At 44.7% G+C, this 16,750-nt stretch overlaps 1 protein-coding gene across 1 annotated transcript; it reads left to right on the plus strand.

The window, feature by feature from the left end:
- Positions 1-244: 244 nt before the first annotated feature.
- ZNF706 (zinc finger protein 706) lies at positions 245-15,913 on the plus strand. Its single transcript, XM_075920264.1, has 4 exons — positions 245-434; positions 11,113-11,249; positions 12,536-12,643; positions 13,748-15,913. Exons 2-3 carry the CDS (start codon positions 11,115-11,117, stop codon positions 12,629-12,631), a joined length of 231 nt encoding a protein of 76 aa, XP_075776379.1. The 5' UTR covers positions 245-434; positions 11,113-11,114; the 3' UTR covers positions 12,632-12,643; positions 13,748-15,913.
- The last annotated feature ends 837 nt before the right edge of the window (positions 15,914-16,750 follow it).

Consider the following 16,750-nt stretch of genomic DNA (forward strand, 5'->3'; position numbering starts at 1 on the left):
ACGCCCACTCCCGCACAGACGGGCGGGGCTGTGCGCGAGGGCCGAGCCCAGGCAGAGCCGCCCGCATGCATGAAGCGGAGGGGCTATGGGGCGAGGTTCCGAGCTCCTTCCGGAGGTGGGAGCATCCGGGCATCGGCGCAAGCCCCGCCCCCTTTTCCAGAGGAGGCCCCCGAGTCCTACCCTCCCCCCCCCCCCGTGTTATGTAAGAGAGCGGCGCCGCCGCCGCCATTGGCCAGCGGTGACTGGGGGCTGCCGGGCCCGGCTGGCGCGCGCGCGGGGCGGGGCGGAGGCAGCGCCGCGCGCGTGCGCAGCTGTGAGGCGCCGACTCCTCCATCCTCCTCTCGGGCAGGCGAGGCGGCGGCCGCGGCTGCTGCGGGGCCGCACGGAGCCTTCCCCACCCGCTCGCCAGCGCCTCGGCGGGCCGGCTAGTCCGGGTAAGTGGGGCCGCTGCGAGCCGGAGCCTGCCCCCTCCCGGAGCAGGAGGGGGCGGCCCGCGGGACCGGGCTGCGGCCTGAGGCTGGCGGAGGCGGGCGGCCGCGGTCGCTCTTTGGTCGGAGGACGAGGCCTGCGGCGCGGAATGAGGCCCGGCCCTGGAGGGGGGCCGCGGGGCGGGGAGGCCCCGGCCCGGCCTGGCCCTGGAGGGGGGCCCCGGGGTGCGGGGCGGGGAGGCCCCGGCCCGGCCCTGGAGGGGGGCCCCGGGGTGCGGGGCGGGGAGGCTGTGCCCGCACGCTGCGGTTCAGGGTGGCTGGGCGGTGTGGGACTCTGGCCCGGGCGGTGAGCCCTTCACTCCCGGCCCTTGCCCACTTGGCCCCCATGGGCCCCTTCCCCGGCTTGTCACGCTGTCCCGTCGGGGGTGGCTGTGGCGCTACCTGCTTGGAGCGTTTCCCCGGCCCCCGCTCCGAAGGGTGACCCAGCAGGGGTTGAATTACTTGTACGTCCTGCTCCGTTCCGGACAGAATTCTGGGTCTCAAAGCAGGCTGCTCCCTGAGGTTGGTTCTGCTTCATCAGCCAGGGCCCTCGACGATCTTGCACTAAACTGGACTATTATAAACTACTTGTGGCCTCTGCAAGCGTCAGAGGAAGCAGCTGCTGCTCTCTTGTCTCAGGACATGAAAGTTCCCCAAGTTTGACTTTCTGGTTTTGGTTACTTGCAATCTTGATTGTCATACAAAAAATTAAAACGTACTATGAGGTGTATTGCAATGCTATGGCCTTTGGTTGAGTTGTGCTAGTTTGCATTTTCATCTTACCTGAGCTTGCTTTAATGTCTAGCAAGCATATTACAATTTCTTGTGTGCCCTGTCATGCAAGTCTACATCAATTCAAGGTTTGAAGCCATTTTAGGTTTTTGAAGATTTTTTTCTATGATTAAGAAATCAGAAATGTTATCATAATATGTTACTTTATTTCTGAAATATGAAGTTGGCCTTGTGGTTCAATGTAATTGTAGGCAAACTCTGAAAGTGACAGCATTATAATATTTAATTTGTCAGTATGCTTGGTGTTCAAATTGTGCATATTGGAATTACATTAAGTATAATTCACATAATTTTAAAACTAAAAATCTGGCAGGGCTGAATCTGAAAGCCTCATATTTGTCAAAGAAATGCTTGTCTGGTTCTCAACTAAAGAAAACAAAAATAAGTCCATACTTATGAGTCACCTTGGTATTGTCATTGTGATTTTTCAGGGTTTTTTAAAGCAAATTAATATCAAGAAACTATCTAAAACCTACTGTAATACTCTAATTGAGGTGTAAGTGTTGTCAGGAGAAATAACTAACCACATTTTAGCATCCCTAGTTTTAATCAAGTATATTTCAGCCATTACATGTGGGGGCAGGCGGCTCCCCACTCATACCCCATAGGAGCCTGTGTGTAACCATGAAAGTTAACTGATGAGCCCAGTCGCATCCCTAAGTAAACCTCACTCAGTTTCCCATATCTTGATGTTTTCGTCTAAAAGAAATTTTAGTCTCTTCCTATTGTTTTTTAAACTATTTTGACACTATTGTAAAGTTTAGATGAATGAAGTCTATTAAATTGCCTAGGACACTAAAGATTCTTATAGTTAGCTGAAGGTTTAGTTCCATTACTTAAATAGTCTGAGGCCCTGATGCAATTACTGTTGAGGGAACCCCCCAAAAAACTCACAATATTTTAAAATTCTGCAAAATGTGTTAGTAAATGGAAGCTCCAGCTTGGCAGCGGTGGGCACAGGCCACTGGCTGCACAAAGGGGTTGATGAGTTTGCACCCATTCCTGACATAGTACTAGGAATAAGCCTGCAACAAAAAAAACCCACCGCCAACAAAACACCCAACACTCCAGCACCCTGCTCCTCTGCACTAGGCCTGGGGCAGGCAGGCTCAGCAGAATAGGTTCCACGCGCAGAGGGATCCAGTTTAGGGATATGAGTGGTTAACCAGTTACTGGTAAGCACTATTTAAGGTTAACTGATAGCAACTGGAGCAGCTCTTCACTCCAGCTCACAGGGCCCCGCCATGGGCTGCTCAAGCCATGCTGGAGCAGCCCCTGCTGTGAGGTGCTCTGGCCCATCACATGCAGGGGCTGTTCTGGTATCTTGGCCAGGGCAGCCTCTGTCCTCCAGGGCAGCTGGGCCTGCCACAACAAGGGCTGCTCCTGGTTGCCGCTGCCCTTGCCTGTGGTGGGGGGGAGGTGGCTGCTCCAGTCTACCTTCCTGTATAATCGGTTAACCAGTTAAACAACATGTTTATCTAGTTAACCAGTTAAACAGGATTTTACATGCCTGATCTAGGTGTATGGCATGAGAGGGTTTTGGGTGGAGCAGTTAGTTTGGGTAGCTCTGTGCAGGGCGGGGGGGGGGGGGCTGGGTGCTCAGGAACTAGTTGGAGGCATTCCATGTGTAGGGGCAATGGAACTCTGCAGCAGAGTCCTGGTGAAGGTGTTTGATGCTCATTGGGGGCTAACAATGTTAAAAGGGCGGCTAATCGTGTAGTCCAGGTGTGGCCAACCCATTCTGGGCAAAGCCAAGATAACAGTGGATCCAGCGTGAAGAGCTGGGGCAAAATTGTTGAGCCAAAAAAAAAACCAACCCTGTCAGCCGACAGTCAGGGCAGTGAGTGGTGTGTGTGTGTGTGCGTGCGCGCTATACACCCGAGACTTCAACTGCTGAGACTGGGGTCCCTTGCAGCGGGCAACCTGGAGGAGGTTGACGAGCGCCCCAATTCTGCCAACCGACGGTCAGGGCAGTGAGTGGTGTGTGTGTATACTGTACACCCGAGACTTCAACTGCTGAGACTGGGGTTCCTTGCAGTGGGCAACCTGGAGGAGGTTGACAGGTGCCCCAGTAAGTTTACAGGGAGAGCTTATTACACTTCAGATTTTAGGTGCTAGAATCTGAGATTCCTTCGCAGCGGGCAGCCTGGGGGAGGCTGAGAAGTGCCCCAACGGATCTGCCACCTGGGAGTGACACAAATCCAAACGCCCAGGCTCTCCCTATATCTGTTACTTAAGACCGGCTGAAGTTCTTTTAAATTGTGCCTGTTTCTGTTACAGCAACTGAAGGAGTCAGGTTAAAGTTTAAACAGTTACAGGATTATTGAGGAAGCTTATAAATCATATGGTTGCAATGGCTATTCTATTTCTTAACTGCTAGCAAAATATAGATCTAAAAAATGGTTACAAAGAAGATAAAGATAGGAAAACAGAAATAATAGTACCAAGTAACAGCTTAATCTTTAAAGAGCTCTAAGTCTGTGTACACTTAAGACAGAGGACCACGTCCAGGTACAATTTTTATCCCCTTCTGTGCCTCTAGACTCCAGCGTGTCAGGCCAGGGCCGGTCCCTCAATTCCTAGGAAAGACGAAAATACGAGGTGGGCGTCCCCATAGAACCTCGGGAGGTCAAACACCTAACCTGACCAGCAGGTAGAGGGTAGATTGACACTCAAAGTGAATGCACTGCCGTACCCATCTTTACACCCATGGGGTCACGTATTTCTCTTTCTTATCTGTGATGCCAAATGGTGCTGGTCTGTCTTTTGTGACACCAGTTCTTACAAGGGAGTTGTGAACTTAATTTACACTTGTAAGAGACCAGGGAGACGCGGATCAGCTTTTCTTGCCCCGGAAGACGCAGGCGGCGGGACCGTGGCGCATCTGGGCGTCCCGCCGCTCGCGTCCTCTGGGGCGAGAAAAGCCCCGTTCGTAACTGCGGATCCGACATAAGTCGGATCCGCGTAACTCGGGGACTGCCTGGACTGGGCATTCTTTTCTCAGTGGGGAATTCCTCTCCCAGGGATGGCTGTGTGTGTTCGTATCAACATGGGTGCCAGCTGGGCACTTCTTGCAGCCTCGAGCTCAGCTTTTTGTCTTAATCGTTCTCTCCTCATATCCATGTTTTCAGCTTACTCAGAGTCAGAGAAAACTCGCATATCCTGATCTCGCATCAAAGCAGATCAAAGCTTAATGGCTGTGCTGATTTTCCTTATTGTTCCTTCTCTGCCCTGTATACAGACATCTCAGAGTGCAAGCAAGATTGATGGGGGGAGAGGGTCTGTCTGGCTGCAAACCCCGCCCCTTTAAAAGGAGCCTCTGGTCGCGTTTGGTTGAGCCAAAAAATAAAGCTCTTTAAAAAAAAAAAAAGGCTCTGACCCTTTAAGAAACCGCATTTAAATGCATTTTGAAACTTTTTGGCCACAGCTGGCTTCTGCCGCCATCTTGAATTCTGCAGCTTTCATGGCCACACCGGACGGCTCCCCTGCCCAGGTCAGCACAGGGAGCCGGGAGGAGAGGTCTGTTTTTTTGGAGGCGCTGGGGCAGCTTTCAAGCTAAGGGGGGAGGAGGGCGCATGCAGCTTGCGAGCCCTGGGTTGGCCACAGCTGGTATAGTCAATAACACTTTTAGCAACTATATGATTAGTCGATAAGGAAAGGCTTCCTCAGTCCTGTTTACTTCTCTGCTGGCTGCTCCAGGTGCCTAAAATGACCCCTTCAGTTCTGCAAGAGGGATGCATGACCATTTTTGTGGCTTCCCTGTCAGTCATTTTTCTGCAAAGAAGCAAAGAAATTGTGGGGAATATGAATTCTGTATGCGTGCAGTGGCACACAATTCCTCCAGGAATAAAGCATATATCTGTAAATAACAGCTTAGTTGAAACCATTAGTAGTGAACAATATCTCCTCTTAATTTTTTTACATCCATGTGCAGAGTAAATTTTATTTGCATATGTGCACTAGGGATGTTAAAATTCTATTGATCAACTAATGGAGTAGTTGATGGAATTTCCATACATTGCTCGATTAGTTGATAAGGGGAGAGTTTGCTATCCTTCTGCACCTCTGCTTTGATAATGTACAAGAACTGCTAGTGGCTCTCGTACATTTCAGAGAGAGAGGTGAAGTAGTTGGGCTTGGTACAAGTGGGGACTGCTTCAGTCTCCGCTCAGACGGTTTCCCTGATGTGCCTCTGCCTTCCCTTGCCCCCCGCGGAGTTGGTGCTGGGGGGAACTGGCTTTTAAGACAGCTCCCCCAGCTCTGGCTCCTGTTCCCCTCCCCTCTTGCTGCCTCTCTGATAGACAGCGTGGTGGGAGGGGAAGCGACTAGTGGAGTCACTACTCAGCTACCTGACAAACGTATGCTTATCAGGTAATCGACTAGTTGCTTACATCCCTAATGTGCAACACCAATAGAAATACATGCTGCTGGCTATGGGCACTCTGCTAATCAGTTGGGAAGTGTTTGACTCTCTCCTGAATGGCTGCTCAAGCAGTCAGTTTACAACAGTGATCTCCAACCTTTTAAGCAAAAGATCACTTTTTGAATGTAAGCTCAATCCAAGATCTACCCCAAACCCAAATACCCTTGCCCTGCCTTGTTTATGCCCCTTATCTGAGGCCCCGCCCCAGCTCACTCCATTCTCCCTCCCTTTCACCAGGCTGGGGCAAAGGGTTGGGGTGCAGGCTCTGGTCTTGGATTAAGGGATTTGCAGTGTGAGAGGGGTTCTGAGATGATCTTGGGGTAGGCAGGTGCAGGAGGGGGTTTTAGGTGCAAGATCTGGGAGGGTGTTTGTATGCAGGGGTGCTCAGGGCTAGGGTGGAGGATTCGAGTGCAGGAGGGGGTTCGTTACTGGGGTAGGAGTGCAGGATATGGGTTCCGGCAGGGTATCGCTCATCTCTGGTGGCTCCTGGGTGGTGCTGCAGTGGCGCTAAAGCAGGCTCAGCCCTACCCTGGCCCTGCACCACTCCCAAAAGCAGCCAGCAAACTCCATCCCAAGTCCTGTTGTGTCCCTTCTCTGCTCTGTGGAGAGAGGATGCAGAGTGGAAGGGGGACACCTTGACATCATCACCCTTCTTCTTCCTACCCGAACTCTCCCTGAGGATGTGGGTGGATAGCTCCAAGGCAAATGTTAGGAGATGCACATCAGTGGAGAAAAGGGCAGCTGAAGTGCTGGCACTTGATAGCCTCTTGGCCAAACCAGTTAGGATCACCTGTCAGAGGCTCCAAGATGTACTGGCTTACAGGGTAGTGAAACTGACATGTGTTCCTAACATCCTGAAAACTCTCGTTAATATACAGTAAAACCTGTGTTAACCAGAACGCCGTACTCCCCGAGAGTGCCGGTTATCTAAAAATTCCAGTTATCTGAGGGTCCCATCAACCTAGAAAAAACCAATGGTCAATAATAGTAAAACTCAAGTTTTTAATATTTGTAGTTTTGTAGTGTGAGGCAGTTGGTCTCACGTTTCTATTTTGAGTTAAAGATGGTTAGTACTTCTTAAATAAAAAATCAAGCCAGTCATGGTAAACTAAGCCAGGCCTGTGTGCCTGAAAATGTGACAATATTGTGGCTGGGGGCAATACCGGTTAACAAAGTTTTCTGGTTAACAGAGTGCCAGATAACAAAGGTTTCACTGTAGTGTGTTTATTGAGCCAAAATTACTCCATACTTTATTTAAATAACGTGGGCATAGAAAGTTAAAAGTGGCTCCTTAGATTTGTTTAAAAGCTTCTATTTCCTGGCAGTTGCTGGACATAAGGAATCCATTGCATTTCTATATCTTCTTAAAAAAAAAAAAAGTGCATGAAAATTTTACTTTGTCTTTTCTCACCTTCTGACTTCATAATCCTTTTTATAGTTTGTAGCTATAGCATTAAATGGACTGTAAAAACTTTAGAGAAGGAACTGTCTTTGTAGTCATACAATGATTAGCATTGTAGAACTAGGTTTCTAGGTACAGTAAACTTCCGATAATCCAGCATCTTTAGGACCCAGAGGTTTCTGGATTATCAGATATGCCAGACTATCGGAAGGGGGGGCTATGAGGGGTCTGGTAGGGGATGGGGGGATGGCACTGTGGGACCAACCCGGCAGCACCCCAGCTGCTCTGCCCTGGGCTTCCCGGAGTCAGCTGCTGGTTAGTTTCAGCAGCAGCTGACTTGGGGATACCTGGGGCAGAGCAGCTGCGGTGCTGCCGGGTTGGTCCCACAGCGCCGAGGGGCAGCGCTATGGGACCAACCCAGCACCCCAGCTGTTCTGCCCCGGTGTCCCCAAGTCATCCGCTGCTGAAACTGACCAGCGGCTGACTTGGGGAAGCCCGGGGCAGAGCAGCTCCAGTTGTCTGGCTGCCTGGAGCACTTCCGGGTTCCAGGTGGTGCTGGACTAACAGGAGTGCCAGACCACTGGATGCTGGACAACTGGAGTTTTACTGTACTTCTAAAATACAAATAGACATCAGTTTAACAATAGACATCAGTTTAAAAATAAACACTTTAGATGAGGAATTGGCAGCTAGAATAAACACAAAAGTAACATGTTTTCCATAAAACATTCCCTGCTCCACTGAATACAGTCCAATTACACTATTTCCATGTTTTGTAGGCATCCTTCCCTGATGGTGAATGACTTCAGTCCCTGAGGGCAGCTTCTGTCTTGCTCTTGTCTTTCTATATGTAGGCAATGGCTTTTGATGGAGGCAGCTAATCTGGCTCCTGGGGTTTCCAGCTGATTTTATAGAATTATGTTCTTTGCAAGGAAGAGTTTGGACACCTGTAAAGCAGCCTGCAATAGGGAGAGGCAGCACCATGTTACCACCCAGCTTTCCACAGAGCCCTAGCAAGTCTTTCATGGTAACCAGTGATTCATGGACAATGGTTCAAGAATCATTGTCTTGACATACTTATGACCTGATTTAGGGTTCGTGTGGAAATGTTAAGGCTTTATTGCATAGAAAATCAATTGATTAAACCAAACTGAGATCTTTAAACCTGAATTTCTTTACCTGGCAGGAATTAGAAAATAAGCGCATATAAAAAGGCAGCGTTGGTAATACTTCCGAGGAGTAGCCGAGTTAGTCTGTAACAGGAAAAACTTAAACAACACATAGTCTAGTTAGTACAGTAAAACTCCATTAGTCCAGCATCCAATTCTCCGGCACTCCTGATGGTCCAGAAGTGCTCGAGGCAGCCGGACAATTGGAGCTGCTCTGCGCCTGGCTTCCCTGATTCAGCTGCTGCTGAAACTGACCAGCGGCTGATTCCGGGAAGCCTGTAGCAGAGCAGCTGGAGTGCTGCCGGGTTGGTCCCACAGCGCTGTGGGGTGGCGCTACGGGACCAACCCAGCAGCACCCCAGCTACTCTACCCCAGGCACCCCTATTCAGCTACTGCTGAAACTGACCAGTGGCTGATTCCGGGAAGCCCGGGGCAGAGCAGCTCTAACCCGGGCTTCCCGGAGTCAGCTGCTGCTCAGTTTCAGCAGTGGCTGACTCGGGAACGCCTGGGACAGAGCAGTTGAGGTGTTGCTGGGTTGGTCCCACAGCACCGAGGAGCGGCGCTACTGGTCCAACCCGGCAGCACCCCAGCTGCTCTGTCACAGGCGTCCCCGATTCAACCGCTGCTGAAACTGACTAGCAGCAGCTGAATCGGGGATGCCTGGGGCAGTGCTGGATTATCGGAAGGGGGGCCTATGAGGGGACTGGGATGGCATCCCTCCCACCCCAGACCTATAGCCCCCCGTTCTGTTAGTCCAGCATATCTGATAATCCGGCACCCCCTGGGTCCTAAAGGTACCAAATTATCGGAAGTTTACTGTAGCATTTTAAAGACTAACAAAACATGTAGATGGTATTATGAGCTTTCGTGGGCACAACCCACTTCTTCAGATGATCAGGGTGTTAAATAAGGGAGGAGGCAGGGGAGAAGGAAAAAAAATTGAAGGGGAAGAAGAAAAAAAGTCAATGAATAGATTAGCTTCAGAAGGTTGGCTGAGTGAGTGTAACAGGAAAAACAAACTTAAAACACAACAATTAGTCTAGTACAGTGTTTCCAAAATGGTGTTCCATGGAACCCTGGGGTTTGGTGAAGTGAAAATAAGGGTTCCGCAAGAAAATTCCATTACAATAACATTTTATGATTTAAAAAAAAAATGATTAATATTATGTTGGTTTTTGTTTTTAAATGTGTAATTAAACTAAATGTTGATCTCATGACCTTGTTTAGCATTTTTCTTATTATCCTTACTTATTTGTGGCCTACTCTTTCAGCTCTATATATTAGACTTATTAGGGGTTTTGCAAAATTCTGTTGAGTTTAAAAGGGTTCCATGTCCAAATAAAATTGGGAAACACTGGTCTAGTAGCATCTCAAAGACTAAATAGTTAAGAGGCTGATAAGAATCATTAGTTTGCACTAGGAAAGGAAGATGACCAACACCAGATTCTACACAGAAATAAAGAACCATTAGCACTTTCGTTGGTTGGTTGTTAATGTGCAAACCATCCGATATCACGGATTCAAACCATTAGCCTAAGAATTAAACTTGTGAATGAAGTTAAGCTCCAATCCTTCTCTGTGTATTTGGCTTGTGGAATTATTTTGAAACAAAACAGCGACTTGGAGATCCATTAATGAGTGTCCAGGAAGATTAAAGTGTTCAACAGGTTTTCCGAGTTGTCTTTTCGGATATCTGACTTGTGTCCATTAATTCTTTCCTGTAGATGTAGACACTGTCCCGTTTGACCGATATACATTTCAGTGGGGCAGTGCTGGCATTTGATGGCATAGATCGCATTAGTGGATGTGCAGTTAAATGAACCTCTGATTTGGTGGCTGATGTGGTTGGGTCCAGTGATGAAATCGATGTGTGGGCTTGTTGATGTGTGGGCAGAGTTGGCACCAGGGTTGATTGCAGGGGTGGGTTCCTGGATGCTTATGATGTAGCTGTGTTCTGTGGTTACTGGAAAGACTGTTTCAGGTTAGGGGGTTGTCTGTAAGTAAGAATTGGCCTTTCCTCCAGGGCCTCTGAGAGTGGAGGGTCATTTTCCAGGATAAGTTGTAGACTTTTGTGGGCTGTAGGTGACACGCGTTTTGTTTCAGACCAATTCTACAAGCCAAATACACAGAGAAGGATTGGAGCTTAACTTCATTCACAAGTTTAATTCTTAGGCTAATGGTTTGAATCCGTGATATCCGATGGTTCGCACATTAACAACCAACCAAACAATGAAGGTGCTAATGGTTCTTTATTTCTGTGTAGAATCTGGTGTTGGTCATCTTCCTTTCCTAGTGCAAACTAATGGTTCTTATCAGATTCTTTTAACTATTTAGTCTTTGAGATGCTACTAGACTAATTGTTTTTTTAAGTTTGTTTTTCCTGTAAAAGACTCAATTGGCTATCCCTCTGAAGCTTATCTACTCAAGTCTTTTTTCTTGCTTCCCTTTTCCCTTATTTATTCTTGTATCTGGACTTCCAACACTCTGGTCATCTGAAGAAGTGGGTTGTGCCCATGAAAGCTCATGGTACCACCTACTTGTTTTGTCAGTCTCAAGTGCTACTCGACTACTAGTAATAGTGTTTGTTGACTGAAAATACCTCTTAAAAGGTGGGTTTGAAGCCTCATTTAGGAGGAAGTTTTAGAATGGAACTTGCTAATCTCTTTTCATGTTGAAAGTAGTTGGCGTATAGAGATATTTACACAAGGCACCTGAACAGATGTCCTTATGTCTGCCTAGTGTGAATTAAGTAGGCCTAATGGACAAAGCGTATGACTTTGCTTTCAAGGATACCTTCTGAGTTGCTGGCCACAACAGTCTCTTTCTCACTTAGTCTAAACATCCTTCTTTTGTTTGTAGATATGGCTCGTGGACAGCAGAAGATTCAATCGCAGCAGAAAAATGCCAAAAAGCAAGCTGGACAGAAAAAGAAACAAGGACATGATCAGAAGGCTGCAGCCAAGGCTGCCTTAATATATACCTGCACTGTCTGTAGGGTAAGGAGAAGGAGAAAAGACAGTATTATTTATGGGCAACTCTTTCAGCCTAGAGTAGGACTTTTATAGGACGAAGTTGTGGAAACCACAAAGTAAATGTATCTGTGGTAATAGTGGGTTAACTGGCTAATTGCTGGTAGGTATATTTCTAGTTAGGCTGTAGGTATGACCCTAGCTACATAGATAACTTAGCAAAGATGGCTTCCCATGAGTGCATGTGAAAAATCAGGACTTTTCTTAGTTCCTGACTGCTTAATTGTAAGATTTCATGTTTGCAGTTAGTATGCAATAAAAGGCTTGCCTAGAGGTCTGAGATCACTTTCTGTTGAGTATTTTATTTTGTCTTTAAATGGAAAGATGTTTGCCTGCCTTGCCATCATTGGTAGCTGATTCTGTTGAATGAGGCTAAGAGCTATAGCCAGATTTTAATAAATCATTATATTTTCTGCCAAAGTAATTGTCTTGACATGAGAACAGAAATTTAAGCACTACTCAGATTCTGACTTTCTTCCTGACTGATTCTCCTGAATCCTGCCTCTCCTCTTAGAGTGCATTCATTTAAAGGGCCAGTCCTAGATCAGACCTGTCACTTATATTGGGCTTTAATGGAAAGCTTCCCAATGGAGGACTGTACAGTCCAATATATAATCCCATTCTTTTCTGAAAAATAAGCCTGCTTTCCTACTAATGCAATCAGAAGCTAGTCTGTGCATTTCTAAAAACAAAGGGTTAAGATTGCGTGTGACATTTAGTGAGTCACCAGAGACTACAACTAACTCTTTAGGCTCCAATATAACTGAGGCTGTAAAAAAATGAATTGTCTTCGTGTTTCTGTAAAGGATGGATATTTATCTTTTGGCTGAGTTTTTGAAGGGAGTAGGCTTCCCTCTTAATTTGTAAAATCGTAGATTGAATAAACTTGACTTTTGCAAGGAAGCTTCTAATATGTGAGCACATATCTTTCAGTGTGTTCTTGGCAGGTGGCACAGTATATGATAACGACTGGTGGAAAACAAGTTAAAAATCAAGAGGACTGTAGTTAATATTGAGCCAGAAATGCTCTAAAACTTGTATAGTAACACTATAGCATGTTGATGACTTGTGTGTTGAAAGTACTTTGGCACTAAGATTGGTGATACACACATTGCGTTCATCAGAGAAACAAATCAAGCCTTGTGTTCATCTTGGAAGAAAATTAAAGTTTGAAATTGGAGTACAATTCAATGTAAAGGTTTTACCTAATACTTCTGCTGTTCATAGATTTTTTTTTTTCCTCTTTAAATCAGACACAAATGCCGGACCCCAAGACCTTCAAACAGCACTTTGAGAGCAAACATCCTAAGACCCCCCTGCCTCCAGAATTGGCTGATGTTCAGGCATAAAGTTGTTTACAGGTCATTACATATTCTTTTTTAAAACTGAATCTGAGTTGTATTGTTAATCTTAATATTGTTTGTTCTAATATTAATTAGTCTTGTTCATTGGCTTATGTGAGAATTACTTTATTTTCTTCAAAGTAAAAGTTTGCTTGAAACTAAAAATGCATCCTCAGATTGCTAAGCATGAGAAGCAATGTAATCAGTATGACTACTGCAGCAGAAAGAGGCCTGGCCCTTGCTTCAACAATTGATACTAACTTAATTAAAATACAGCTTTGGATGAGAGGTTTTCCTATGGAGTTGTTACTAGAGATGTAAAAAATCGGTTAAAAAGATAACCATGTAACCACTACAAATCTTAGCGTTTACATGTGCTGTGAGCTCAGCAACATAAAGCTTAGATAGGCAGAACTCACAGTGAAGCTGCCTCCCTGGGAGCAGGGCCAGCAGGGGCTTCCGGCTCCATTGCTGCCTCCCTGGGAGCTGGGCTGGCAGGGGCTTCTGGCTCCTCTCCTGGGGACAAAGCTTCCCTGTTGCATCAATGCCACCTCCCTGGGAGCCAGGCTGGCAGAGGCTATTGGCCCTGCTCCTGGGGAGGCTTCACTGCCGGCTCTGCAGCTAGCTCCTGGGAGCAAGGAGGCTGCCCCTGCTCCCTTGGAGCCTGCTTCTGTGTTGAGTTTACTGATAACATTAACTGATAAGATGATGCTTAGTTAACCAGTTAATTGGTTCCATTCTAACATCCCTGTTTGATACAAACTAATGAATGTGAAGTATTAAGGTATTTAGAAACAAATTACTATAAATACCTTTTTGAAAGAGTGCTTAATTTGCTTGTTGCTATACAAGATCTAATAAAGTTAGAGCTGTTTAGTACATGACCAAATATTTAAGCTTTGTTACACAACATAAAATACATACTGTTTGGCATGGGTAGAAAGAGTGTATATAAATTCTCATCTTTGGAGAAGATTTGCAAGGTGGCTAGACCAATGCCAATAATATAATAATAAAGCCTTTGGTTTATAACTAGTTCATTATCATGATTTTTCTCTGATTTGGAAGCTGAGTAGTGGTGTTCTGCAGTTCACTTTAACTGAATTATTCTTTTTTTTGTAGGTGAATTCATGGCACCTATTAACTTGTCTACAGTCAAGCCCTACATAACAAATCTGCACCTGCTTTTCTAACAAACTGTTGATCAGCAAAACTAAAGGGGTTACAGAAACATTCATATTTTTATGCTGTTCCCTCTTGAGCTTCATGCAAAGACGATTCTGTGTAAATGTACAGTTGTGCCCTATTTGGATAACCTGAAAATCAGTCCATACTTGTTATAAACATTTTTTACGATTGTAATTATACTGATGTTCATATTGTGTAAAATAACTCATTTAATAAAGTAGTACTTTGATTTTTACAATATCACAGGTTAAATGCTTGTAGAAGTTCTGTTTTAACTTTCCATATTATCTGTCTTATAAAACCCTGATGAGGCCAAAGTGGAATTTTTGTCCATCCTGCCAGAAACTTGTGCGGTTTCATTCCACCAAAAGTAATGTGCATTATGATAAGCTGAGCTAAAACTAACCTAAGAAGGAAACTGCTTATGTTTACCTTCCAATACTCTGCCTGCTTGAGCTCGGTTATTAAAATTTAATTTCTAGAGGCGTAGCCAACTTCTTAAAAGCTGCATTAGAATTATGGGACTTCTTTTTTTGTTCTATTTATTTAGGGAGTGTCAATACTACAAGCCATTTAGAACAGTTCTCCTTTGCTGCAAGGGAACTTGTTCCTTCTATTCAAGCACTGGAGCAACTCTTCTTAGACAAGTGAACCTTAATGTTTGGTAGGTGGCTGGCAAAGCTAAGACAGAATACAATTTAATGTAATATTTCTAGACATGCTTATCTGAATAATATTCATAATATTCACAAATGTTCTATCCAGTTAAAGTAACTGCTCTTCATTTATAATATTCAGTCTGTAAGTGCACATGAGCAATCAGGCACAATTCTACTCTTCCCCCCCCCCCCCCCCCCCCAAAAGGCTCTGGTTATTTTAGTAGCAACTTTTTTCAAGAAGTGTGCAAAGTAATCAAACTCCATTGATTCACTTATTTGACAGTAAACTTAAAATAAACTTGTTAGAAAGCACTCAAAAGCCGAATGACTAACTGGAAGTGATGTAGCTAGTTAAACTTAAATCAGTCCTGACTTACCAACATTTCCAGGGAAAATTTTAGGCTTTACCTAAAACTCCTAAATGAGAGCAATTAAGGACAGATTTAACTGTCAAAATATCATGGGCTGAATTCTAATCTTAGATACAGAGTGCAAGTGAGGGGAAATATCTAAAACTGATGTATTTGAATTGGGCTGAAGCGTCTGCAGTATAGTAGCCATCCTAAATATGTTTGAGGTTGTTCTGCCAAAGAACAGATCTTAAATTCATTAGACAGAGAGGGGCAATATTATGAATTTCTGAGAAATTGGGTGATACAATAGCTAACCTCATTTCTTCTAGACCAAACCAAGTAACCTTTATACACGTTGAACACATTCTTTGATTTAATGAAATTCACTTGAAATAGTGGTGATTTTGGTATACCTAGTCAAATATAGCCTCTTTTAATGTCCACATTTCCTCTTAATGAATTACTTGTCAGGCTAGCCTCCCTCGCTCTTTACTGTGACATTAAGTTTGTATCCCTGTAAAAGTTCACTTCGGCCTAAAACTTCATTGTAATATGCCCACTTTGACATCTGTATACCACTGGCTTTTTATAGAAATGCTGTTCACTTGCTGAAAATAATCCAGTGCTGCACTAGTATGCCTGACATTAGAATGTAGCTCTTAATTTTTTGTTAAAGTTAATAACTGCAGCCTGACAGCTTGACTCCCACAAGACAAGAAATCTGCCTTTCAACTTGGTGCTGGTACCTAAATGTTTTCATAATAGAGTTTGTTCAAAAATAAGATGCATATACACTGAGGAAAATGTTCCTTGCATTGATACTTGGTAGTCTGGTCATCTTCATGATAAGGTTCTGGGATGCATCCTTAAAAAACCCCCAACACTGACATGTTCTGTTGCTTAATTTACAGATTATGTAGCAAATGTAATTAATGAGCAAATAAGGTGGCTGGAAAGCAGCATCATACTGGTAGGACAAATTAACCTACTTTATAGGAATTTTGTTGCAGTTTGCAAACTGACAATCTAAAACTGCATAACCATTGGTTGTTTTTGGTAAAGGCCAGGATGATCGTTAGTTTTCTGTACGAATATACTCCCTATTTACAGCTGTTGCAATGTGAAGTATTGTAACATTTTCTAATAAATTAAACCCAAAAGTAGAGGTGGAAAGTGCAGGATTAGATGGGGGAATTGTCCTCCATTAATATTGTCTGCTAAACCTAATGTATGGATTTAAAGAAGTGTGTTTGGGAGGGAGTGTTAAGAAATAGGGGAGTTTCTCACTTCTCCTGAACTTGAGGATGGCATCCTGTTAATGCTGGCTAAAGAGACACAATTGTGCATTGTACTGTGTCTGATTAAAGAGCAAGTTAAAAAAAATCTAAAAGTGTAAAATGTGATATTTCATACCTATTGAAAAGCAAGTGTTCTTGCATTTTTGTAAAACACATTTAATGCTGTCCAGACAGTTCTAAATCTTGAAGCTATTCCACTACAATAAGTAGCTGTGGCAGGACTAACTTCCCACTTTTTGATTCTGGAAGTCTGACTTGCTTCTATGCAGGAACTGCTATCTTTCTCCCCTTAAGAGAGCTACCTATGGAAGGTTATTGAAGACTTTGCAACCAAAAAAAAAAAAAGTCAAGGACAGTTAATATGTAACCCTTAATAAAGCAGTATTTGTGTTTTGTGCGATATTCTGGCAATCTCTTTAGAGACTTCTCCACCTTTTAATTCTCCTGTGAAGCAGCTTGCTCTTCACTGCACTAAAGATTGACCAAGAGAGTTATATTTGCAAGTTACACAACAATGAAGATCTGGATTCCTCCAAATTTCACTTTTGTTGAAACATGATTTTAGTGATACTGCATAGTAAGAGCCAAGTTCTAATGCAGATCTGAAAATAGAGCAGAGTGAAGATT

The sequence above is a fragment of the Pelodiscus sinensis genome, chromosome 2, assembly GCF_049634645.1.
Source record: "Pelodiscus sinensis isolate JC-2024 chromosome 2, ASM4963464v1, whole genome shotgun sequence".
NCBI classification, from domain to species: domain Eukaryota; kingdom Metazoa; phylum Chordata; order Testudines; family Trionychidae; genus Pelodiscus; species Pelodiscus sinensis.